Below are 24,435 nucleotides of genomic sequence, written 5' to 3' on the forward strand. Positions count from 1 at the left end.
CCTCATCTGCTTTTGATACCATCTGCCATGATATCTTTCTGGAACACTTGGGGGGTTTGGGAATTGGAGGTACTATGCTGCAGTGGTTCTGGTCATACTTATCAGGCAGGTTCCAGATGATGGTGCCTGGAGATAGCTGCTCCTCAAAAAGGAGCTTTTACGTGACATTCCACAAGGTGCCATTCTATCCCCAATGCTTTTTAATATTTACGTAAAATCGCTGGGAGAGATCATCCGTAGGCATGGGGCAGGGGATATCAGTATGCTGATTACACCCAAATATATTTCTTCATGCCTTCAAAAACAGCCTCAGCTAAGGATACTATGTCTCCTCTGAATGATTGCCTGGAGAAGGTAATGGGTTAGACAAGGAAAAACAAATTGAAACTAAATCCAGATAAAACAGAGATGCTTGACATCAAGGTTCCTAATCTGGGGATTGAGGTATGTCAGCCAGTCCTGACTGGATTTACAGTCCCCCTGAAAGACTGTGCCCACAGCTTGGTAGTGCTCTTGGATCCATCTCTCCAAATGTCAGCCTTGTTAGATGTGACAGTCAAGAGTGCTTATTATCAGCTTCGGCTGATACACCAGCGACACCCCTTCCTAGATTTGACGGGCCTAAAAATGATAGTGCACACACGGGTAATCTCAATTTTGCTTTCCGCAATATGCTTTACATTGGGCTACCTTTGTATCAAGTTTGGAAACTCCAATTGGTTCAAAATACAGCAGCCAGATTTATTACAGTAGTGGTTCCCAGCCTTTGGGCCTCCAGGTGTTTTGGACTTCAGCCAGTTTTAATTACAATTTTTAAACTTGCACCTTATGTTTAATTTTTTGTTCTGTGTATTTTAATATGTATTTTGTAGTTTTAATATGTGTATTTTATAGAATATTTTTAGCAATGTTTTAACCTGCCTTGAGCTACGAGGACAGCAGATAAGAATTATTATTATTATTAATTTTGTTGACACAAAAACATAGTATGACATAGCAAATGAGATATATATGCTGGATTTTGTATTACAAAACCACAAGTTAAACACTTCCCAAGTGTTTAGGACTGTGTGATGTATTTTCGGATGTTGCGTGCAGATCCCAGTAAGGTGGCCTTTTGCAGTTGACAGATCGTAATTTTGTCAGTGTTTATTGTTTCCAAATGCTGGCTGAGATCTTTTGAGACGGCACCCAGTGTGCCGATTACCACCAGGACCACCTGTACTGGTTTGTGCCAGAGCCTTTCCACCACCCCCTCAATGGGTGCCACCTTGTTGTGGTGGTGGTGGGGGGCTTAACTGCTCCAAGGATGCTGAGAGCTGTGCGGGTGGTAGTGTAACTACCGGCAGGTCCAAGCAAGCCAGAGAGGTCTCCGCTGAGGAGTGGGACTAAGAGCACCTAACCCATTAACATTATGGAAAAACAAACCAAAATGAAGTCTATACTGGCTCGGTCGTCACCCAGAATAAAAAGGACCACGGTGGATGCTGCTGATTCTGGACATCCATCGACATATGGGCTACAGAATCAAAATACAAATGAACAGACACAGAAGCAGCAGAAATATACAATGCCAGAAAACCGCACTATTATTATTATTATTATTGACATAAAGACACAGTATGACACAGCAAACAAGATATATATGGTGGATTTCGTATCACAAAATTCTAAGTCGAACGCAAGCATTTAGGACTGTGTGATGTATTTTCGGATGATGTGCTCAGATCCCTGTAAGGTGGCCTTTTGCAGCTGACAGATCATAATTTTGTCAACGTTTATTGTTCTCAAATGCTGGCTAAGATCTTTTGGCATGGCACCCAGTTTATGCCAGAGCCTTTGAAGTTCGATTTTGAGGAATAACAGCAGAGTTTTTCCCGTTTTTTCCTGTTGTTGTTGTTGTTATTTCCTTTGTGGTTCTGTGACTGCAGCCTTACTGCTGAACAGGATTAACAGGAAACCCTTTCTGATAATTTGGAAAGGCTCTTGACTCTCTGCTTTCCATTGCAATTGTTTTACCTGTGAGAATACCTCTGTAGACATATCTAGTTTCTTTAGCAGGATTCTATGGTCAATTTCTGCCAGATCGCACTGGAGGACCTAAAGAAATTTCTAGCATGGCTCTATGATCATCATCTGGAACAAGTTAACAATAGAGTGGCACTAATAAACTTAGAGATTCCCAGAGAGAACATTTTTCATCAAATCAACTAATAATCAAATCCACAAAAGTTAAATTCATAAATGTGGAGAGTTGACTATATTGCTAGTGAGATTTCTTTTTAATAGATAACTAGTATTTCCAGAAATTGTCCCTTGCTGCAGATTTCTAGCCTATCATCACCTGCTCCCAACTCATACCGGGATAAATTCACAGTGCACGACATTGTAATCCTTTACAAGTCATAGGTCAGGACAGTTGTTAATCTTGAACTGAGTTGGCTGATGAGCCTTCAAGAGGATTATCTTACTTGGCTCGTAAAGGAATTTATCTTGCTGTTTGTGTTCGCATTTGATTACAGGCAGTCCCTGAGTTACAAACATTCAACTTACAAATGATTCATAAGAACGAAGGAGAGACAACAGGAAGTGAGAGAAATCTACCCCTAGGAAGGGAAATTCACACATGAAAGAATTTTTATGGGAAAAAGGAGTCTTCACTGAAGCTTTATCACCAATCCTTGTTTCCACAACAAGCCAATTTTTTCAAAATCCAATTATCATAGGGACAGAAAGTTGGGCACATTACATTTGGTGGGAAAATCCATTTTTTTTGTAATGCACACTTTCAAACTTGAGGTGTGCATTATATTTAATGTTGCATTGCAGTCAAGTAAATATGGTGTCTCTGAACGCCATGAAAATCGTCTTTGGAAAGGAAGAGGGAGTTAGTTTATGCCTTCTGTGATGAAATTATCATTATAAAGAAGCCCATGCTTCATTCTAAATGAAAGCCAAAGGTTAAGAAGAGACTGTGGCTACAGCTCTTCCCTGCCCTCCATTTCTTAGTAATGGGTGATCTGTTAAACCAGCTTTGGAAAAAAAAACTTTGCTGAACTGTCCATTTATTCACAGGAAAGAAATAGTTCATGTTGATAGATGGGGCCTGCCACATCTAAAAGGCAGACTGCATAAAAGGGGGAATGGGTAAGTTTTGACTATTTTAACCTGTTTTATTTTTGTCTTGAAGAACAAAAGGCCCCTTTCTTCTTTTCAAGTATAAGTCATGAATCTTGGAGTGAGAGGTGACCTTCCCTATAGGAAGTCAGATGCAGAGTGATGAAACAATTTTAAACAGGGGAAATACAAATTATTAAGCAAAGAAGATTAAAGTATATCTAAAAACAAAAGACTATTAAGTGCTGAAACCTCAAACATCTTGCAAAGCAGTTTATGATATACAAAACACTGAGGTCAATATGACTCTACAGACATTTCTCCTTTAGACTGTGAATGCCACACTCTGGTTGTGCCTGAGATTGCACATGCTCTGTAAATACAGAGCTTTTCATTAGGAAATTATGCCAACTTAAAAGGGCATATCAATAGAATTGAATAGAGAATTTTACAATATTTTCATTTAATCCATCCTGTTATAACAAAGAGAGAACTATTCCAGTTTCCAATTCTAAGAGAGAGGAGGACAGTTTCAGAAGTGTTGCTTTAAAGTGGATTTTTCAAAACTCTGGTTGCTAAGTGTTAATGGTCTGCTGAACTGCCCTGTTAAACAAATGGCAAGGGAATTTCTATTGGGCGAGAAACTGAGCACAAGAATGCTTTTATTGAGTACCAAGTGAACTGTGATAACAAAAAGAGAAAAACTACAAAGAGTAAAGTAGATAGAACTAATAATAAACCTGTGATGTGGGAGGAACACACAAAGGCAGTTTCATGGTTCCAAGAATGAATTGGCTAGAAGATACTGGAGTAGACAAGTTTAGTGGTATACAAATTTCTGACTCCCCTTCTGCCCCATTTCCCTTTCTGAACTCCTCCCTTATTGTTGACTTCTATAACAGATAGAAATAAGAGCCATATTTTTTCTGCTCCAGTGAGGAAACCTTCTTGCCTACAGAAACGAAACAGCAGAAAAGATTAAAGTGATTGCCAGCACCATCTATCAGTCTGCACATTATTACGGTGTTCCAAAACAACACAGGAAAATTGCTATGAAGCCTGTTTTCTACATCAGTGCTTTTAAAGCTATCTGATGTGGAGGGCGGACAGGATTTCCACCCATCGCATATGCCATGAACCAACATCATATTTTTTGCCATTAGCTACAGTGGTTTCTTTCCTTCCGGACACTCACTTCAGACCACCACTGACCTGCAGACCACTGTGAGTAGCATTACTCTATGCGGTCCCTATCAGTGTGGGCCTGTGGCAGTATAAGTGCTTTGAATCTGGACCCTAGGAAGTGCTGCAAAAAAGACACTCAGTGTCCAGTGAGGGGAAATGGACACAACTATTTTGGAGTAACCATCTTTGTTTTCCGTATCTTTACAAAAACCATACCCCCCACCCCCGTCAAAATAGCAAGATCTCTGCTACCTGAATACTGTATATACTTAAGTATAAGCCTAGTTTTTCAGCCCTTTTTTTAAAAGTGAAAAAGCCCCCCTCGGCTCATACTCGGGTGAGAGTCCTGGTTGGCTTATATTTGGGTCAGCTTATACTTGAGAATATTTGGTACATTTGTTATTTTTCTCTATTATTATTGGTATTATTAGATTTATTATTTTTCTCTATTATTGTTGCTACTATTACATTACTCTATTTTCATTATTAATACATTTATTATTTCACTCTGATCTTATTATTATATTTATTATTTTACTCTGTTTTATTACATGTACTGTATTATTTTCCTGTATTTATTATTATTATTACATGTATTATTTTACTCTATTATTATTAAAAGGATACATAAGCACATTTACATTGAAGAAGATGAGAATCATGATTTAATCAGAGTTGGACAGTCTTATCTTAAATTTGAGCTTTATGTTAAATATTCAAAAACATTTAACCTACTGATGCCTCAATTAATGTAATTTTATTGGTATCTATTTTTATTTCTGAAATTTACCACTCTCGGCTTATACTTGAGTCAATGTTTTCCCAGTTTTTTTGTTGTAAAATTAGGTGCCTCGGCTTATATTCGGGTCAGCTTATACTTGAATATATACGGTATGTGGAACCATTTAATATCTGCAAAAACAGGTGTTTATAGTAGGACTTTGTGGCATTCACCTAATACAGAATTGGCCTCTCTCATCTGCCACTGATCCCATGACATTTCAACACAGTTTTCTAGCCAGAGCCTTGTCTGGGCATTGCAACAGGCTGAATCAGGGCTAACACCTGTCTTGCTTATGAACACTTCATCTGTTTACTACAATTGTGCCCCATCAGATCTGGAGCACAGCACATTCCTCTAAAGAATCAAGTATGTAGTTTAAGGATGCTATCAGATGTATAGTTGTCACTAGAAGCACAGTGGCTTTAATAGCTCATTTGTTTATTTTTTTAGATTAAGTGGATATGCCAAATTCAGCCCCAACATACACAGGGATAACATCCAGGCTCTAGTAATCTCCAATTTGGATTATTTTGTTTTATATGTATGAGCTACTTGTGAGTTTTAAATACCTTATCTCATTACATAATAGTTGCCATCGCATAAATCACCATTGCCATCATTGGTGCATAACTAAAGTAGATTTTAAAATATCAAGCAAGCAGTGAAAGTTTTAATAAAACCACTAAGTCCCACGCTTTTAGATTTTGCCAAATTACTGCCTAGACATGTTCTTAAAAGACATCTGCTAACAGCACCATGACAAAAGAGAGGGGCATGGAACCCATCCAGTCTAAACACTGGTCCTTTTCTATTCCTCCACTAGCTCTCTTTTTCCTCCCAACCTTTCTGCTGGAAAATTCTTTAGTACCACAAGCTTCAGCAAAAATTTAGGTTGCACACTGTTGCCCAGAACATCAATGTTCTTTTTAAATTCAGGAGGGAAAAGGTAAGTGGAGTATTTTGAGAGAAGGATGATCAGGTCAGTTCGGGACTACCATATAAAACTCCCGATTTATTTATTTAGTTGTTTGCTTCATTTTGCAATTAAATCATCCTGGAAACAAAAGGAAATGTTGGGGGAGAAATGAAGGAAATAAGGAGTTAAAATATTACCAACTCAGAGGCCTTAGTCCAGTAAGAGTGTCTGCATCACAAATGGCACTAGTCCACAGACCAAAGTTTATAAAGCTTTATTAAACCTGTTGAACAGCTGTGCAATGAACAAAAAATAAAATAAAAATTCTCCGTAGAAGTTTCACGATTGCTTTCCCTTGGAGAAAAAAGTTTTCAGCAATACTCCTCCAGGGAAGATTGTGCGAAGCCAAATGAGTGGCAAAACAAGAAAATAATATTTTAAAATTACAAGAAAAAGTCTGCTTTCCCCCAAGGGCTAGCTTATGTTTCTCACAAGCAATCATTCCCTATGGAAGAAATAAGAAATATTCTCTGAAAATTGCTGATGTGCAAGAGAATAAAAGCTTAACTTGGGAGAGAAGGTACATGGAGAAAAATAAAGCTATAATCTTGGGACTGTAATAAAAAAAAACTAGCTTTGCAGAAATCATGTAAGGATCTGCAACCAAACCGTCTGTTGCTTTCTTCTCATATATCTGAGCCATGGATCATTTGCTTGTGAACAAAATAATACTCTTGACTTCAGAGGAAGTGAAAAAAAGAAATAAGTAATATGTTTTCAAATGTCAGCTCCGATTCAATAGTGAAAAGTAGCCCATACATCTCATTTCGACACTTGCACGTTCAACCCCCACCCCGCCCCACCCCCTGCACTCCCTTTGCCTTTCCAAGTTAAAAAGACTGAGAGCTTAAAATTCAAAAGCAAAAATGGTAAAAAGTACACAACATTACAGTAAAGCATGCTTTCTTCCCAACCTAAGACCTTTGTAAACAAGTAAATTTTTGGCAGGGGGAAGGGGAGAGACAAGCTTCAGCACCTGTGCTGTAAAAGTGGCATCATGATGACGCTGGAATTTTTGAGCTATGATCTGGGCAGATAAATAGTTTGGAAAGCTTTCTGGCAGTACACACATTCCTGTTCAGTCTGGTCAGATGAATCAGCAGCCTCTGGCTCCACAAAGCTTTCAAGCTTATTAGCCATTTGCAAGTTCCCTCTCAGACGTTCAGAACAACAATCACTGGCTGTTTATCAAATACAAGATGAGAAAAGGCTTTTCAATTCTCTCAACAGAACTGGAAGACACATTCCAGAAGGCTAATAGTGGCATCCTAATCTAGGAGAGGAGTCAGCCCAATGCTGCTCCAGTGTCGGGCAGTACTCAACAGATCTCTTCACCACCAAACCAGAAATGGGAGGATCAAGCTCAGACAATACAGAAGGTAGAAGGGGGAAGAAAAGCTACCCTTGGGCAGACAGCAATGTCAATTATCACTATGAACAGACTTTGTACAATTTTACAGGCAAATTTTGGAAGTGCAGGTGATCATGAATGAAACACTTTAATCCAGACAAACAGGTTGCTTGTACTCCCATCAAATGCCTTAGAATACCTCCTTCTCATAAAACTGTCCCTTTAAAAGAAAAGGAAAAAAAAGAGGAGTTTGCAACCAAGTCGAACATTTTAGGTTCCCACTATGTTGGGGTCATGAGCAGAGTCAGGCAGTTGGGAGCCAGAGCAGTGGTACAAGAAACAGTTCCCCCAGCAACTGTAGCAGATGAGGAACAAAGCAGCCAAGAAGACCAAGGCACAGATTGTGCAAGGTTTCCGCTCCAACAGGAAACTCAGTAGATAGAAGCCCATGAACATCGAGTGACTGAACCACAAGGCTGGGTTGAGGGGCTTGGGGATGAGGAGAACAGGCAGTAACCACTGGAGGCAGTACATGGCGTCAGGTGATCAAGGTGTCACAGTGATGACAGCAATCCAAAGCAGCAGTGCAAAACCTCTCCTCTGTGCAGCCAACTCTTCAGAAATAAGGTCAGCGAGCTTCATAAAATCATGTGATAATGTATGAGTAAGTCTTGATGGAAGGAAAGAGAGAGGGAGAAAAAGGATTAAATCAGCAAATTTAATTAGCAGATTTTTAAAAATGTGCATTCCTTAATGGTCCAACTCACAACAAACTGCAGACCCACATATGCACAACTTTCAACAGCCTTAACTCTCATATAGAACCGAACAGCCTCACTTTTTCCAGCTGCCACTTCAATGCCTTGACCTGCGGAGCCCCAACTGCTTCTTCCAGCCTCCCCTCTTCAAATAACCAGGAAGAGTACACACACTACTTCACAGTGCTAGCAGTGTATATTTTCTTCCCTGTGTGTTGCTATTTTAATATATGCTTTTCAAAAAGGTAAAAGTCATTGCCAGTGTATTGACAACTTCCATTTACATTGTACCTGAACTGGAATGACAGCTGAATTCTTTTAAACAGTGCTATTCAAAATGCTGGTAAATGGATCAGTGTCATTCCCTAAGCCATTGGCTCTTGGTCCTGGCAAATTTCCAGGAAACCCACGTTCCAGCTAACTCGGAAACATCTCAAAATCCTGCGCCCAAAGGGTGCAGCACATTGGAAAAAAATACTGCCAGTCCCCCACTTCAGATGGCCTGATAAGTACTGCTCTAAAAGACACATTCAAGTTCTACAGAAAATATTCATTATATTGCCACTATATCCTGAGTACTTAACAGTAAGAAGTATCTGGCCTAGCAAGGACAGGAACAACTATTCAAAAATGGTATCTGCCCTATAACATAGTAAGTGAATAGTGGTTCATATAGTAAGCAAGTAGGAAACAGCATAGAAATAGCAACTGGCTAGTTTGCGCACATACTTCTTTTTAAAGCTGGAATTGTTGGAACTGGATGCCAGAATTTATCAACGTCTTGGCAGGTGGATAATTTTGCCATGTTTTCCCTCCCCAACTCAGCTAGAGAGTTGGGGAGACCAGAAGATAAACTGAAAGTCAACCTATAATTTGATTCTGTGTTTGCTTAATTTAAACCCTCAAATTCCCCTAGTGAAGGTTTGAAACAAGATTCCTTTTTGGCCTAAAACACCCAAAGAATATAAATAAAAATGGGAGACATTTTTAATTTTAAAAAAAACACACACACAAGTAAAAAAAACCAAGGGAGGTGGAGCATGGCCCTTCCTGGATTAGCATGATCCAGAAAAAATATTTAAACCAAAACAGAAAGTACATATTTCCAAGTATTTTTCAATTAAGAAAAGGTTACACTTAATTAATGTGTCAAATCCTAATATCATCAAAAGTTCTCTTCAATATCTTCAAATAGGAGGTAATGATTGTCCTCTAGCCTCTTCTATCTATTCTGCCTTCTTGTAATTGACAAAGCCATCTGTGCACCAGCACAATGTGATATCAAGCATTTCTTTAAATACCCTTCCTATGTGATATCTCTATCCAGATGACACAGGTTAATGCCCTTGCACCCATGGTTAGAAAACATTTGAGCCCCTAAGAATAGAGTGCCATCATAGAGAGTTTCCTCTGATATGTATCTATGCCAATGCTGCAGAATCATTCCTATCAGCGCTTCTCAAAGTATTGTCATAAAAGAATGGAGCAATACAAACCAATCCCAAGAGTAATATTATAATGTCTCTTAACTATCATTTCATTAAGGCTAGCCATAAGAGAACTTAAGATGTGAAAGGGAAGAACAATAGCTTTACACTTGGCTTCATCTGTCAATGAAGAGCAATGAAATTTTTGTAAATAAATGTTTTTCTAGCATGGCTGCAAAGCTCTTGAAGAGCAGAGAGATAAAAAGGAACAGTGAGGGGTTGCAGTACTGTTTCACTCTAGCTTCCCCTGAAAAGCTATCATGCATGGCTATGTCAAGCGGAAAAGTATTATGCACATTGCCATGGAAACATAAGATAAGGCTAACTAACTTGGAAACATCTAAGAATCTTTCGAAGTCCCACTCCACTGATTACATCAAATGCCTGGCTCAGACCAACAGGAGGCAGATTATCTTACGTTGTCTCCTGGATTTGTCTCTTGGATTTTTCTCGTAGCTGGTGAAGAAAGAAATTCCTCTGTCGCTCTGGAGCAATGGTGTGCCTGAGGGCGCACTCAATCACAACATTAGAAAGAGCATCTTTAAAATATTATCCTGGTGAGTTCTTTCTCAAGATTGTTAAGAAGAGAGCTAGTGGTTTAATTGCTGAAGTTTTTGTGATTGCTTTTAAAGGCCTGGACCTTAAACAGGCTTCTTCCATGTATGTGTTACTGAAATCAATAATGGAATTCCACCAGCAGGAAACAAAGGGAAGACAATATTACCCGATTCCCTCTCTGCACAGCAGTTCCCTTCACCTGATACAGGGGGATAATCTTCAGGGGGTGAAATAGGAAGTCAGTATGGTGTGGTGGTTTGAGTAGTGCATGCAACTCTGGAGAACAGGGTTCAAATCCCTACTTAGACGTGAATCATACTTGGGCAAATCACACTCTCTCGGCCTCTCTGAATAATATATTTCCAAGAAAACTCCATGATAGGTTTGTCTTAGGGTTGCCATAAATCAGAAAGGACTTGAAAACATACAACAATCGGGAGAAATGCAAAAAAATGGGCGAATCAAATAAAAGCCATTCCCCTGCTTCTGGGAGCTGAAGCATCCCATGTGGGGATGGACCAGTGGAAGAAGACACATGATCCTAGCTAATGTTAGCACTGTTCTCTAGAAATTACCATTTTCCTCCTACAGCACAAGTAATAACTATAATGGATATGCACTCAAAATTTTTTCACATGCATGCACTTCACATGCATACAATTCTTTATAACAGCTTGGCATGCTCTTTATACTTTACTAGCTGTGCCCGGCCACGCGTTGCTGTGGCGAAGTATGGTAGTATGGGAAATAAAGTATTGAGGAATTGGTGGTAGTTAAGGTCAAGGGTAAAGGTTTTCCCCAGACATTAAGTCCAGTCGTGTCTTACTCTGGAGGTTGGTGCTCATCTCCATTTCTAAGCCGAAGAGCCGGCGTTGTCCGTAGACTCCTCCAAGGTCATGTGGGATGACTACATGGAGCGGCGTTACCTTCCCGCCGGAGCAGTACCTATTGATGCGCTCACATTTGCATGTTTTTGAACTTCTGGGTTGGCAGAAGCTGGGGCTAACAGTGGGGGCTCTCTCCGCTCCCCCAATTCAAACCTGTGGCCTTTCGGTCCAGAAGTTCAGCAGCTCAGCGCTTTAACACGCTGCGCCATCAGGGGATATTATTTCCTAAAGGTTGTGAATATACAATATTTCTGATTGGTTTTTTTGTTTGTTGGAGGCAAGTATGAATGCTGTAATTAGGAAAAATGATTAGGATGTAATGGCCTTGCAGCTTTAAAGCCTGGCTGTTTCCTCCCTGAGTGAATTTTTTGTTGGGAGGTGTTAGCTGGCCCTGATTGTTTCCTGTCTGGAATTCCCTTGTTTTCAGAGTGGTGTTGTTTGCGGTATTTTATGTGCTTCTACTGTCTGTGGCCCTGAGAAAACAGAGGATTTTCCAGACTTTGATGATGGGAATACTTTGTTGGGAGGTGTTAGCTGGCCCTGATTGTTTCCTGTCTGGAATTCCCTTGTTTTCAGAGTGGTGTTGTTTGCGATATTTTATGTGCTTCTACTGTCTGTGGCCCTGAGAAAACAGGATTTGCCAGACTTTGATGATGGGAATACTTTGTTGGGAGGTGTTAGCTGGCCCTGATTGTTTTCTGTGTGGAATTCCCGTTTATTTACTGTCCTGGTTTTAGAGATTATATTGTTCTGCATTATTCTATCCCAGTAATTATTTCATATTAAAGAAGAATCTCACTTATCCAACATTCACTTATACAATGTTCTGGATTATCCAACGCAGTCTGCCTTTTCATAATCAATGTTTTTGTAGTCAGTGTTTTAAATTCATTGTGATATTTTAGTGGTAAATTTGTAAATACAGTACAGTATAGTCTCACTTATCCAACATAAACGGGCCGGCAGAACATTGGATAAGCGAATATGTTGGATAATGAGGAATTAAGGATAACCCTATTAAACATCAAATTAAGTTATGATTTTACAAATTAAGCACCAAAACATCATGTTAGACAACAAATTTGTCAGAAAAAGTAGTTCAGTACACAGTAATGCTATATAGTAATTACTGTATTTATGAATTTAGCACCAAAATATCACGATATATTGAAAGCATTAACTACAAAGTGCGTTGGATAATCCAGAACATTGGATAAGCGAGTGTTGGATAAGTGAGCATGGATTACTGTGCATGGAACTACTTTTTCTGTCAAATTTGTTGTATAATATGATGTTTTGGTGCTTAATTTGTATAACGATTACCTAATTTGATGTTTAATAGGCTTTTCCTGAATCCCTTCTTATTATCCAACACATTCACTTATCCTGCCGGCCTGTTTACGTTGGATAAGTGAGACTCTACTGTATATTGATAATCTTATATTATCTGCTCAGAACTGGATTATATGAGGCTCCTTCTTCACAGCTGTATAAAATGCACACTGAAGTGGATTATATGGTAGTGTGGAGTAAAGATAATCCAGTGCAAAGCAGATAATATAAGATTATAAATGGGTTATATAGCTGTGTTGAAGGGCCTTGAGTCTACACTGCCATATAATCCAGTGCAAATTAGATAATCTGTGGAAGACGTCTAAGTGAGGCCTAAATCTGCCTGTCCCCTAACTGAAACCTGGCTGTCCCTTGGTTGCTAGGCAACCAAGTGGGCAGAGATTAGCCCTCTAAACTGGCAGCAATTGGATAAAAAAAATTATTGCTCTCCCTCTAATTAGGACTTTATTTTTCTTTTCTTTTTGTTGTATCAACCTTGATGCGTGGATGATGGGTTGTGTTGTCAAATTTTGAGGTTGGGGGGCCTGTACTTTTGTTGTTTTGTGAATCGCCGTGATGCCATCACTCTTTTATATATATAGATAACAGTTTGGCATGCTCTTTATAACACTTGGCATGCTCTTTATACTATTTCCAAGCTCAAATGTAGCAGGCACATCATCCTGAGGTTTGTCTGAGAAACCACTTTTATCAGGGGACAGCCTGAAATATCAATGTATTGTGCCAAGCATTGATCATGTTGCACTTCAGTGACTATGGGGCAGGAGACTAACACTAGTGAGAGTGGCAGTTTGTTCTACACATCAAACACTTCTAGAGTTAGAAGCTGTTTTATATAGTCATGAAATTATCTTTGTTCTGCATTTTGTTGAGTTAATAGAGGTTGGGTTTTTTTGGGGGGGAGGGGGTGTATTTTTTGTTTAAGTAAGCTACGTTCTTCTCTAAGCTGATTACATTTTGATTTGAGACTTCAAGTCTGTTCTTTCTCTTGACCGTAAGTCATTGTTTAGAAAGACAAGAACATAGCTTTGGCTGAGCATATGCTTTGTGTTGCCAGAGTCCCAGGCTCCACTGCAGATATTCCCTATTAAAAGGATCTTACGTAGCTGGGAAGGGCTAGATACTCTGGAAATTTGTGACTAATTAAAATAAACACTACTTAACTAGATGGACAAATGGTCTAACTCCATATAAGGTGACTTCATATGAGAACTTTACATTTGATTAATTTTATCAGATATTTAAAGAGATTTCCTGAAACTTCTCTTAGCTTTTCATATAGGCAATGCTAATGCACTACAGCTATTCAAGTTCAGACTCATAAAGCTTTTAAATCAACAGTAAGGTCAAGGTGCACAGGAGAATGCTGAAGGTTACAACCAGGGCAAGTGCTATCATAAGAATCAGACTGATGTGCACTGAGGAGAGCACAACTCCTTGGAATCACAAGATCAAGCTAATTTTAGAATCCAGATCCTCTATGTCACTATAATACATTATGGGTATCTTGGCTGCTCTTGGATATGCCACAATAACTTAGATTAACTATGAATTGAGGTTTATGTTAAGTCTCTAAGAAGAAAATATTTGATAGGAGATTGTTAACCTGGTATTTGCTTCATAATTCAAGAATCTAAAAAAGGCACCTTTCAATTGCTGCCTAATTGTTTGCTTCCCTTCACTCTTCTGATATTCTCCTTTACAGATTTAATCCACTACTCACTGGAAACACACATTAGATCAGCATCTAGGAGCACTACGGAACAAACCATACCTATTGCGCCCTCTCTTTGACTCATATACACCATGGCCCATGTCCTACTTAATACTTATTAATAGTAAGGATTGCAAAACTGAATATTTATTAACTACAAAATGTTGGCGAAATTATGTCAGTTAGTAGCTTAATGTCCCAGAATCTGAGACATTAGCTATTTGGAGACTTACAGAAGTAGAAAGTTAGCTAGACGGCTAACTTCATGATAACAATGCCAATTATCTTGGATTAGAGAAAGAATCACCAGTTGGCTTTAAAAATAGAACAGACTAGAAGAACAGAAGATGCCACTTGCAGCCCTTAAATATGCAGACCATAAACAAAAAAGGAATTATTGATTTTCTGATAATTATCAGGGACAAAAGTGTTATCTTCATTCCCACTCATAATAAGAGGGGGAAAAATAGTAAAACATGATCAGCTATTGGAAGTTGCATACAATAGAGTACAAAGCCACAATATAACAACCATTCTTTTAAACATAATGTAGTACTTTAAAGTGCCTGCTTGGGGCACTTCTATTTCTACGTATCTGTGGTCTGGAGACCACTTGAAGAAATATCTCAAAATAGCTATATAATATTATACCAAGCACTTCCACTTCAGGGGGGTAGGCACATGTTCATCACAACTAATGAGGTGTCTAATCTGCTGCCATCCACACTACAATGTTCCCTCACTTATCGCTGGGGTTAGGTTCCAGGACCACCCGCAATAAGTGAAAATCCACGAAGTAGGGACACTATTTTAATATTTATACATTCTTTTAGTAGTTATACAGTATTTTAAGTCTTTATCAACCAATCCTGTGTTGATAAATCGCCTCTTTCTCCTCCCGTTGCCGCTTGGGCTCCTTTTCTGTCCTTCGGCTTCTCCTTCCTCCCTTCCTTAGGCTGTAAATTGTAATTTTTTAATGATTTATAATAGTCTTTTAGACTTTATTGAAAAACCACGAAACAGCGAATCCACAAAAAGTGAACCGCAAAGTAGTGAGGGAACACTACTTCCATTTCTCAGTTTTCTTCAGCAAAGCTTATAGGAGACAGCAAAGCTTTGAAACATCTCTGGTCCTTACTTTTTTAAAACCACACTCTCTCTACAGATCTTCATGTCAGTGCAGCTATATTAACAAAATAAATCATTTGCCTTCAGGAGATGTAACATGTGGTTTCAGCATGGCAACTACACAGATTAGAGAACTACTGTGAATGCGAGCTATGAAATTTAATATACAAATATATATACTGCAACATTCCTAGACAGAAAAAATATTTCAATATTTTAAATGTTTTTGAGTTAACGTATTAAATGGGTTCACCTAAATAGGATCTTCCACTTTCTTGAACTGTGAAAAAATATGAACAAAGAGCGAAAATACTTAATGTTACATAAATAGTATGCAGTGTTCCCTTACTTATTGTGGGGGTTAGGTTCCAGGACCACCCACAATAAGTGAAAATCCGCAAACTAGGGACGCTATATATTTATACATTATTTTAGTAGTTATACACTATTTTAAGTCTTTATCAACCAATCCTGTGTTGATAAATCGCCTCCTTCTCCTCCCGTTGAGGCCTGGGCTCATTTTCTCAGTTTCTCCTTCCTCCCTTCCTTAGGCTGTAAATTGTAATTTTTTATGATTTTTTTCTTTTAGAGTTTATTGAAAAACCGCAAAACAGCGAATCCACAAAAAGTGAACTGTGAAGTAGTGAGGGAACACTGTAGTCCCCAATCAATGAAAGCGTTTTGAGCTTAAGGATCCTGTGACATCTTCCCCCAGCACTGAGCACACAAAACAACTAGCTCATTAATACATAAAGCTGATTTTCTCCATTTCCTTTGACAAAGCACAATTTGTTCTACTGTAAAACTGAGCCTTAACCTGCTTTGCAGTTACAGCTGGCTCTCCATATCTACAGGTTCTGCATCCATACATTCAACCAATCATGGGTTGAAAATATTTGGGGGAATAGTCATGCCTTGATTTTGCCATGTATCAAACACCACGCTGATAGTCTCCTGTAATCTCCCATCATTTCACAGAGCCTCAAGCTCTTTCCAGCAATCAGTTCAATAGTTCACTCTTTTATATAAAGGACTACCTTTTACTACGCCATTATATATAATGAGAATTAGTATCCACAGGAACCAATCTCATCAGAGGGCCCAATGTATATTGAATAACTAACTTCCTTATATTCCCAAGAATTTGACAAAATAGATTTGGTCTACAAAAATTTATGTTACAAACTTCGTTGACTGAATTAGTCTCTAAGGTGCTACAAGATCCTTTTACATACTGATATTCCAGACGAATACAGATATGTCTTTGAATTACTTTCCAAAGATCAACCTCAAAACAAAAATGCAGTTTTGCCATGAAACTGGCTACCATGTGCTACAAGCAAGCTGCCTTTTTCTTGGAATCTCTAAATCTGAAGTGCTTATTTATACAGCAGGAAATACAGTACAATGAACAAGTACTTTAGAATTGTTCAGGATGAATGAAGCGAAGATAAATACCTTAGAACAGCACATTCAGCTCCACTGAAGGAAAACTCACCCTCACCTGCCTCACCGGTAATTTCGATATCTCATTTAGTTTAAGAGACGCTGTACTGTCTCAAGGAAACTAGTCATCTTTATTGTTGAAAACATCAGTAACTATTTGACACTATTTTATATGAAAATGGAAAGTTCTATTTTAAATAACAAGGATAATGAAAATGTGGGTGAAACAATACACTAGAAGTCACTTTCTTTCTTAGATTGCTGTCTTTAAAATACACCAAATGCCTACAAGATAAGGGAAAGCATACTTAAACATTTTTCTCCCAAGTTAATCACCATCAAATGAAATATGGTACTAAGGTATTGTTTGAAAACTTAATTAGCTCTGCCAAGATATTAATGCAGTATAACAAAAAAGGCAAATACACCCTGGAGTTATTCAATGCCATGAAATTTGGGGATTTGTAATGTTGTGAGTAATTACTTTTTGTTGTTAGAGAACTCTGATGCCACAACCATCTACAAATTCCAGAATTCATTAGACAAAGCCATGGCAGTTAAAGTGGTGTCAAAATGCCATAATTCTGCAGTGTGGATAGTCTATAGGTCTACTTCCTCAGATGCTCAAAAGCTTATGCTACCAACTTTGTTCTCTTATTCACTAAGGTGGCATTCCAGGTTAACACAGCCTTCAAATTCTATACAAGTGAGATACAATCTTTGTTTTGTTCATTCTTCAACACACACAAAAATCAAATGAATCCATTGTCCAGTGTAAGACCTGAGCTCAGCTCTCCCAAATTCAAGTTCAATACCTAACACAAGGTAGGGACCAAGCATCTGTGTGGACCCTAGCATTTTCCTCTGATTATCACATGGTGACAATGTTTAGCGAATTAAAGAGTACTCTGGTTTGATACTTAGGTAGATACATTTAGGCTCTACCCTGCTTATTTGCCTTTTCCATGCATAAATGTGATACACCAATTAAGCATGAATAAAACAAATGTGATTCTTTTAAAAAAAAAAGCTACATAGGATGAAGGCTCAACTATAGAGACCATTCCCTTTCTGCCATATTTCCAAAATAAAACAACTACCATATTCCCGGATGAAGTAGTCCCAGATACTAAAAACATTCCTTACTCCAGTTACAGATGCATGCACCATGTGCCTGTTTTACAGCTAAGAGAAGACATCCTGTTTTAAAGATGTTTGCAATATTTTAACTTCAGAATTGGGAAGTAATATTTATCATCACTCTTTGCCTGTTACATACTTATTGAACTACACACACATGAATAGTGAACCTACTGACAGACAAGGGTACATCTAATCCCACATCATATATATCTTTTCTGTTCATAATATATTTTAAATGGATGACAAACTTCTGAAATTTGCACATATATTGTTATTCTGTCTGCTTCTTAATGTTCTGTGAGCTGCTTTGAATGGAAAACCATGTCTTGAGTGGTGCGATGATGGGGCAAGAAATTCATTTTCTTCATTCTGAGCTCAACTTAACTGAGCAACCCCAAGCAATGTTGTTTTATGAATGCAAAGAATAAAAGGGATTAGAGGAGAGAAGTTCTGAGAAGAGATGGTTTTACCCAGATTACCATCCCCTGTGATCAACAGTGTACGCTGTCCAAATTAACTTAAAATTAACTCCAAGATACAGGTTAAGTATCACTTATCCATAGCCAGTGTGGTGTCATGACTATGGTTCTAGAGACCAGGGTTCAAATCCACACTTGGCCATAAAAGTCTTTTGGGTGATCCTGAGCAAGAGTCACATGTATCTGCCACAGATAACCCTATGATAGGACCACCTTAGGATGGCCATAGATCTGAAATGATTTGGCGACACACAAAAATAACAATAGCTTATTTGGAAATCCGAAATGCTCCCAAATTCAAAACTGTCCACATACGTGGTTAAGATAGTGACACCCTTGCTTTCTGATGGTTCAGTGCACACAAACTTTGTTTCATGCACAAAATCATTACAACATATTGTCTATAAAATTACCTTCAGGCTATGTTTATAAGGCATACATACTGCTCCAGAGACTAAGGCACAGATCAATGGATTCAATTTACAGGAAAATATATTTTACCTAAACATTAGGAAGAACTTCCTGATGGTAAGAGCTGTTTGACTGTGGAATATGGTGCTACCTCAGAGTGTGGTTTAGGGTGCATCTGCACTGTAGAATGAATATAGATTGACACCTCTTCAATAACTCAATACTATGGAATCCTGGGAGCTGTAGTTCAGTGAGGCACCAAGACTCTTTGAGCATAGAAGGCAAACGACCTTTGGAAGATATACCTCCCACGATTCCATAGCACTGAACCATGGCATCAGTGGTATCAAGCTGCATTAATTCCATGAAATTGATGGCCATTTGTCAGGGGCCCTTTGATTGTATGCCTAGCAGAGTGGGGTATGGCTAGGCTGGACAGCCCTTGGAATCTCTTTTAACTCTGTAATTGTCTATGGTTCTTCATCTCCTGCTCTGGAGATTAGGACACAGGCCAATAGATTCAAACTGCAGTAGAGGAGATTATGCTTCAACATTAGGAAAAACCTCCTGATGATAAGAGCTGTTCTGCAGTAGCACCATGGTGGAATCTCCTTCTCTAGATGTATTTAAACACAGGCAGGACATCCCTTTGTTGTGCTTTGACTGTGCATTTGTCTGGCAGAATGTAGATGGGCTAGATGGCCCTGGAGCTATCTCCCAAATCTTATGTTTCTAGGAAGCATTAATGAATTCCCTGCTTAGGCTAACCTGACTGAATTATCTCCCTCTATGAATCACCCCGGACGCTAAGATCTTCTGGGGAGGTCCTACTCTCAGTCCCACCTCCTTCACAGGTGTAGTTGGTGGGGACAAGTGACAGGGCCTTCTCAGCAGTGGCCCTATGGCTGTGGAACTCCCTTCATAGCAAAATCAGATCAGCTCCCTCACTCCTGTCCTTTAGAAAGAAAGTTAAAACCTGGCTATGGAACCAAGTGTTTGGAGAGTAGTACAGGGCAACATGTAGCTATGAAGTGAATGTAATGTAATTTGGAATGGCTTCTGGATTATAATTTTGGGTCTACATGCAATGTTTAACAGTCTATGTAATACATTTATATGCCATTATTTTTATGATTTTAATTATTTTAATGAATAATGATTCTGTATTTGTATGTTTTTATGTTTAATATGGCACTGAATATTGCCAATTTGGAGGCAGCTCTGAGTCCCTGCTGGGGTTGAGATAAAGCAGGGTAAAAATGCAATAAATAAATAAATAAATAAAGGTTGCTGTGAACTTTCTAGGCTGTATGGCTATGGTTTCCTCCTTTCTGTTTAAACTGTCCACATGCCTGTAGATTTCTAAAGAAATTCCTCTAAAATCAGGACAGTAAATAAAAAACAACACTCAGAAAACAGAGTAATTCCAAACATGAATTAATCAGCTCCAAACAAAGGATTCCCCTAGCAGGAAGAAGCCAGACTTTGAAGCTGCAAGGCCATTCAATACTAATTAAGATGACCAACTGCACTATTCAGCTGCCTCAAGCAGACAAGAATTTCTTTCCCCAGAGATATATAAACCATAAACCCCACTTGCCTAGTTTCTAACAGACCTCTCAACCTGAGAGGATGCCTGCCACAGATGTGGGTGAAACATCAGGAGAGAATGCTTCTGGAACATAGCCACACAGCCCAGAAAACTCACAGCAACCCAGTGATCCCAGCCAGGAAAGCCTTCGACAATATAAATAAATAAGGCTTGGGTTTAATTTCAAATATCTCATAATAAACCGGTAGGCTGTTAGGAATTACGGGAGTTGAAGTTCAAAATACCTGGAGGGAAGGCCCAAGTTTGCCCAGACCTGTATAGATATATACACTGAAGTGTGTTAAAGCACTGAGCTGCTGAACTTGCAGACCGAAAGATCCCAGGTTCAAACCCCGGGAGTGGCGTGAGCGGCCGCTGTTAGCTCCAGCTTCTGCCAACCTAGCAGTTCAAAAACATGCCAATGTGAGTAGATCAATAGGTACCGCTCCGGCGGGAAGGTAAGGGCGCTCCATGCAGTCATGCCGGCCACATGACCTTGGAGGTGTCGACGGACAACGCCGGCTCTTCGGCTTAGAAATGGAGATGAGCACCAACCCCCAGAGTCAGACATGACTGGACTTAACGTCAGGGGAAACCTTTACCTTTATTCATTCAGAACCATTTCTGGACTGGGTGGCCCTTGGCGTCTCTTCCAGCTCTATAATTTTATGGAGCATTTATGACTTTCCTACTTAAGATATCTCATTATATACACATATGCAAACACACACGAATACACACATACACATATATCATACACACATATACAAATTAAAAAACCTGACGTCCCAAACACTTCCTAGTTACGAAACATTTCTGATAAGGAGGATACCCAACCTGTTCGGTTTCAAATGGCCAAAGGACCATGAGGGCCTTCCCCATTATTCCCCACAGTCAGAGCCTCCTCTCTGCCCGCTTATGGCTACAGACAGGCGTCGCCTCTCCCTCCCCATGAGCTGACAAGGGGGACCAAAACCTCAGGCCCTGCCGGCGGCTCCCTCACCTCCGCTCGTCCTCGCCATGGCGTCGCCTGAGAGGCCTCTAGGCCGCTCTCCCGGGCATTCCCTGCCTTCCTCACTCGCTCGCTCGCTCTTTCGCTGCGTCGCTCGCTCTCCGTAGGACCTCGCAACTGCCGTGTCAAGACCCGCGGCGAGGCGTCTACCTCACTGCCTTTTTAAATCTCCAGTGCTAAAGCGGCGACGCCCCTTCCGGAACGCCAGGCAAGGCTTTTATCCTGCCTGCGCTTCTTATTCCATGTGTCTTTAACTCCTCCAGTAAATGCTGGATGGAGACAGCTGTGTAGTATTTTGGGCAGGCTTTGATATAGACAGCTCTCCGCAAATGTAGAGTGAGGCAGAGGTAATGCATGTTTTACAGGCATGGGCAAACTTGGGCCTTCCCTCCAGGTGTTTTGGACTCCAACTCCCACAATTCCTAACAGCCGGTAGGCTGTTAGGAATTGTGGGAGTTGGAGTCCAAAACACCTGGAGGGAAGGGTCAAGTTTGCCCATGCTTGCTCCACTCAAAGGGTTTTTGTTGTTTATTTATGCTTCCGACTCTTCGTGACCTCATGGACCAGCCCACGCCAGAGCTCCCTGTCGGCTGTCGTCACTCCTTCAAGGTCAAGCCAGTCACTTCAAGGATACCATCCATCCATCTTGTCCTTGGTCGAGTTCCTTCTTCTTCCCTTCCATTTTCCCCAACATCATGATCTTTTCCAAGCTTTCCTGTCTTCTCATGATGTGGCCAAACTACTTCATCTTTGCCTCTAATATCCTTCCCTCCAGTGAACAGCCGGGCATTATTTCCTGGAGGATGGACTGGTTGGATCTTCTTGTGGTCCAAGGCACTCTAGTTTTCCTCCAACACCACAGTTCAAAAGTGTCTTATCTTCCTTCGCTCAGCCTTCCTTATGGTCCAGCTCTCACATCCATAGGTTACTATGGGAAATACCACAGCTTTGTTGTATGTCTTTTGGGCTGTGTGGCCATGTTCCAGAAGCATTTTCTCCTGACGTTTCGCCCACATCTATGGCAGGCATCCTCTGAGGCTGTGTGGCATAGATAAGCCTCTGAGGATGCCTGCCATAGATGTGGGCAAAACGTCAGGAGAGAATACTTCTGGAACATGGCCACACAGCCCAAAAGACATACAACAACCCTGTGATCCCGGCCATGAAAGCCTTCAACAACACAATACCACAGCTTTAACTATGGGGACCTTCGTTGCCAATGTGATGTCTCTACTCTTCACTATTTTATCAAGGTTGGCCATTGCTCTCCTCCCAAGAAGTAAACGTCTTCTGATTTCCTGACTGCAGTCTGCATCTGCAGTAATCTTTGCGCCTAGAAATACAAAGTCTCTCGCTGCCTCCACGTTTTCTCTCTCTATTTGCCAGTTATCAATAGGTGTAGTTGCCATGATCTTGGTTTTTTTATGTTTAATTGCAACCCAGCTTTTGCACTTTCTTCTTTCACCTTGGTGATAAGACTCCTCAGCTCTTCCTCACTTTCGGCCATCAGAGTGGTATCATCTGCATATCTAAGGTTGTTAATGTTTCTTCCAGTAATTTTAACCCCAGTCTTGGATTCATCAAGCCCCACATGATGTGTTCTCCATACAAGTTGAATAGGTAGGGTGAGAGTCTGCAGCCCTGCCATACTCCCTTCCCAATCTTGAACCAGTCTGTTGTTCTGTGGCCTGTTCTTACTGTGGCTACTTGGTCGTTATACAGATTTCTCAGGAGACAGACAAGGTGACTTGGTATTCCCCATACCACCAAGAACTTCCCACAATTTATTATGATCGACAGTCAAACGCCTTAGAATAGTCAATAAAACAGAAATAGATGTTTTTCTGAAACTCCCTGCCTTCCTCCATTATCCAGTGGATATTGGCAATTTGGTCTCTCGTTCCTCTGCCTTTTCCAAACTCAGCTTGTACATCTGGCAACTCTTGCTCCATGTATTGCTGGAGTCTACCTTGCAGGATCTTGAGCATTACATTACTGACATGTGAAATGAGTGCCACTGTACGTAAGTCAGAGCATTCTTTAGCGTTTCCCTTTGGTACACTCAAAGAGTATAGGATTCTTAAAGAGGAAAAGTAGAGGCATTTATTCCATTCTAGCCTGGGTTGCCAGAAGCAGATTTCCTGCCACAAAGCCATTTTGTCAACCCTGAACAATAGTTCTAAGCCACATTTACACCTTTGGCAATTAACAATTTTCACACTAAAATCAAAAAGAAACCTGACAGTCTTGCACCTATTCCAACGTCTTTAGATGTGCAGCTGTGGTTTATCTGTTGGGTGTACAAGGACAAAGAAAAACAGGCAGGGAACGGAAAGCAACAACTATTTAAGGCTATGGGGAACGTAGCAAGATTTGGGGGGAAAAGTACCCATGCAGAAGTGTTGATTATGATGCTTTATAAAACCTTATGGAACACACAATTGCAGAAGCGGCTTAAATAAGGAATAAGCGTTATGACTCCCACATGACAATTTTAATACCAGGTTGAGCACCCCTTACTCAGAAATCCAAAATACTCCATAATCCGAAATTGTCCATTTGGTTGGCTGGGATATTGACACCTTTGCTTTCTGATGATCCAGTGTACAGAGCTCACTCCATGCACAGCATTATTATATTGTATTGTGTATATAAATTTGTTCATCTATGCCTTCAAGTCCTTCCTGATCCTGGGTGCATTTACACTGTAGAATTAATGCTTGATACTTTGGCTGCTATGGCTCACTGCTTTGGAATCCGGGGAGCTGTAGCTTTATAAGGCCTTTAGCCTTCTCTGCCAAAGGGTGCTAGAGGCCCATCAAACTCCAAATCCCGTAGCATTCGGCCTTGGCAGTTAAAGTGGTATCAAACTACACTAATTTGACAATGTAGCTGCACCCCCAATCACAGTGTTTTCTGGAGCTGAGAGTATGTGACTTGCCCAGGATAACCTGGTTGATTTTCACTGCAGTGCAGTGATTTGAATCATTGTCCCCAAAGTTGTAGTCTAACACTAACACCACTAAACCACACACTCTAGTGTAAAAAAATTGCC

The 24,435-nt window shown here is 39.9% G+C and overlaps 1 protein-coding gene across 1 annotated transcript; it reads right to left on the minus strand.

Annotated features, from left to right (window-relative positions):
* Positions 1-6,261: 6,261 nt before the first annotated feature.
* On the minus strand, positions 6,262-21,564 carry blcap (BLCAP apoptosis inducing factor). The gene is made up of 2 exons (XM_008117602.3): positions 21,372-21,564; positions 6,262-8,083 (listed from the first exon to the last, which is right to left on the minus strand). Exon 2 carries the CDS (start codon positions 7,945-7,947, stop codon positions 7,684-7,686), a length of 264 nt encoding a protein of 87 aa, XP_008115809.1. The 5' UTR covers positions 7,948-8,083; positions 21,372-21,564; the 3' UTR covers positions 6,262-7,683.
* Positions 21,565-24,435: the final 2,871 nt, after the last annotated feature.

The sequence above is a fragment of the Anolis carolinensis genome, chromosome 4, assembly GCF_035594765.1.
Source record: "Anolis carolinensis isolate JA03-04 chromosome 4, rAnoCar3.1.pri, whole genome shotgun sequence".
NCBI lineage: Eukaryota > Metazoa > Chordata > Lepidosauria > Squamata > Dactyloidae > Anolis > Anolis carolinensis.

What these genes read in the sequence shown, in the direction of transcription:
- blcap (XM_008117602.3), bottom strand. Translation starts at nt 7,947, where the DNA reads ATGTACTGCCTCCAGTGGTTACTGCCTGTTCTCCTCATCCCCAAGCCC.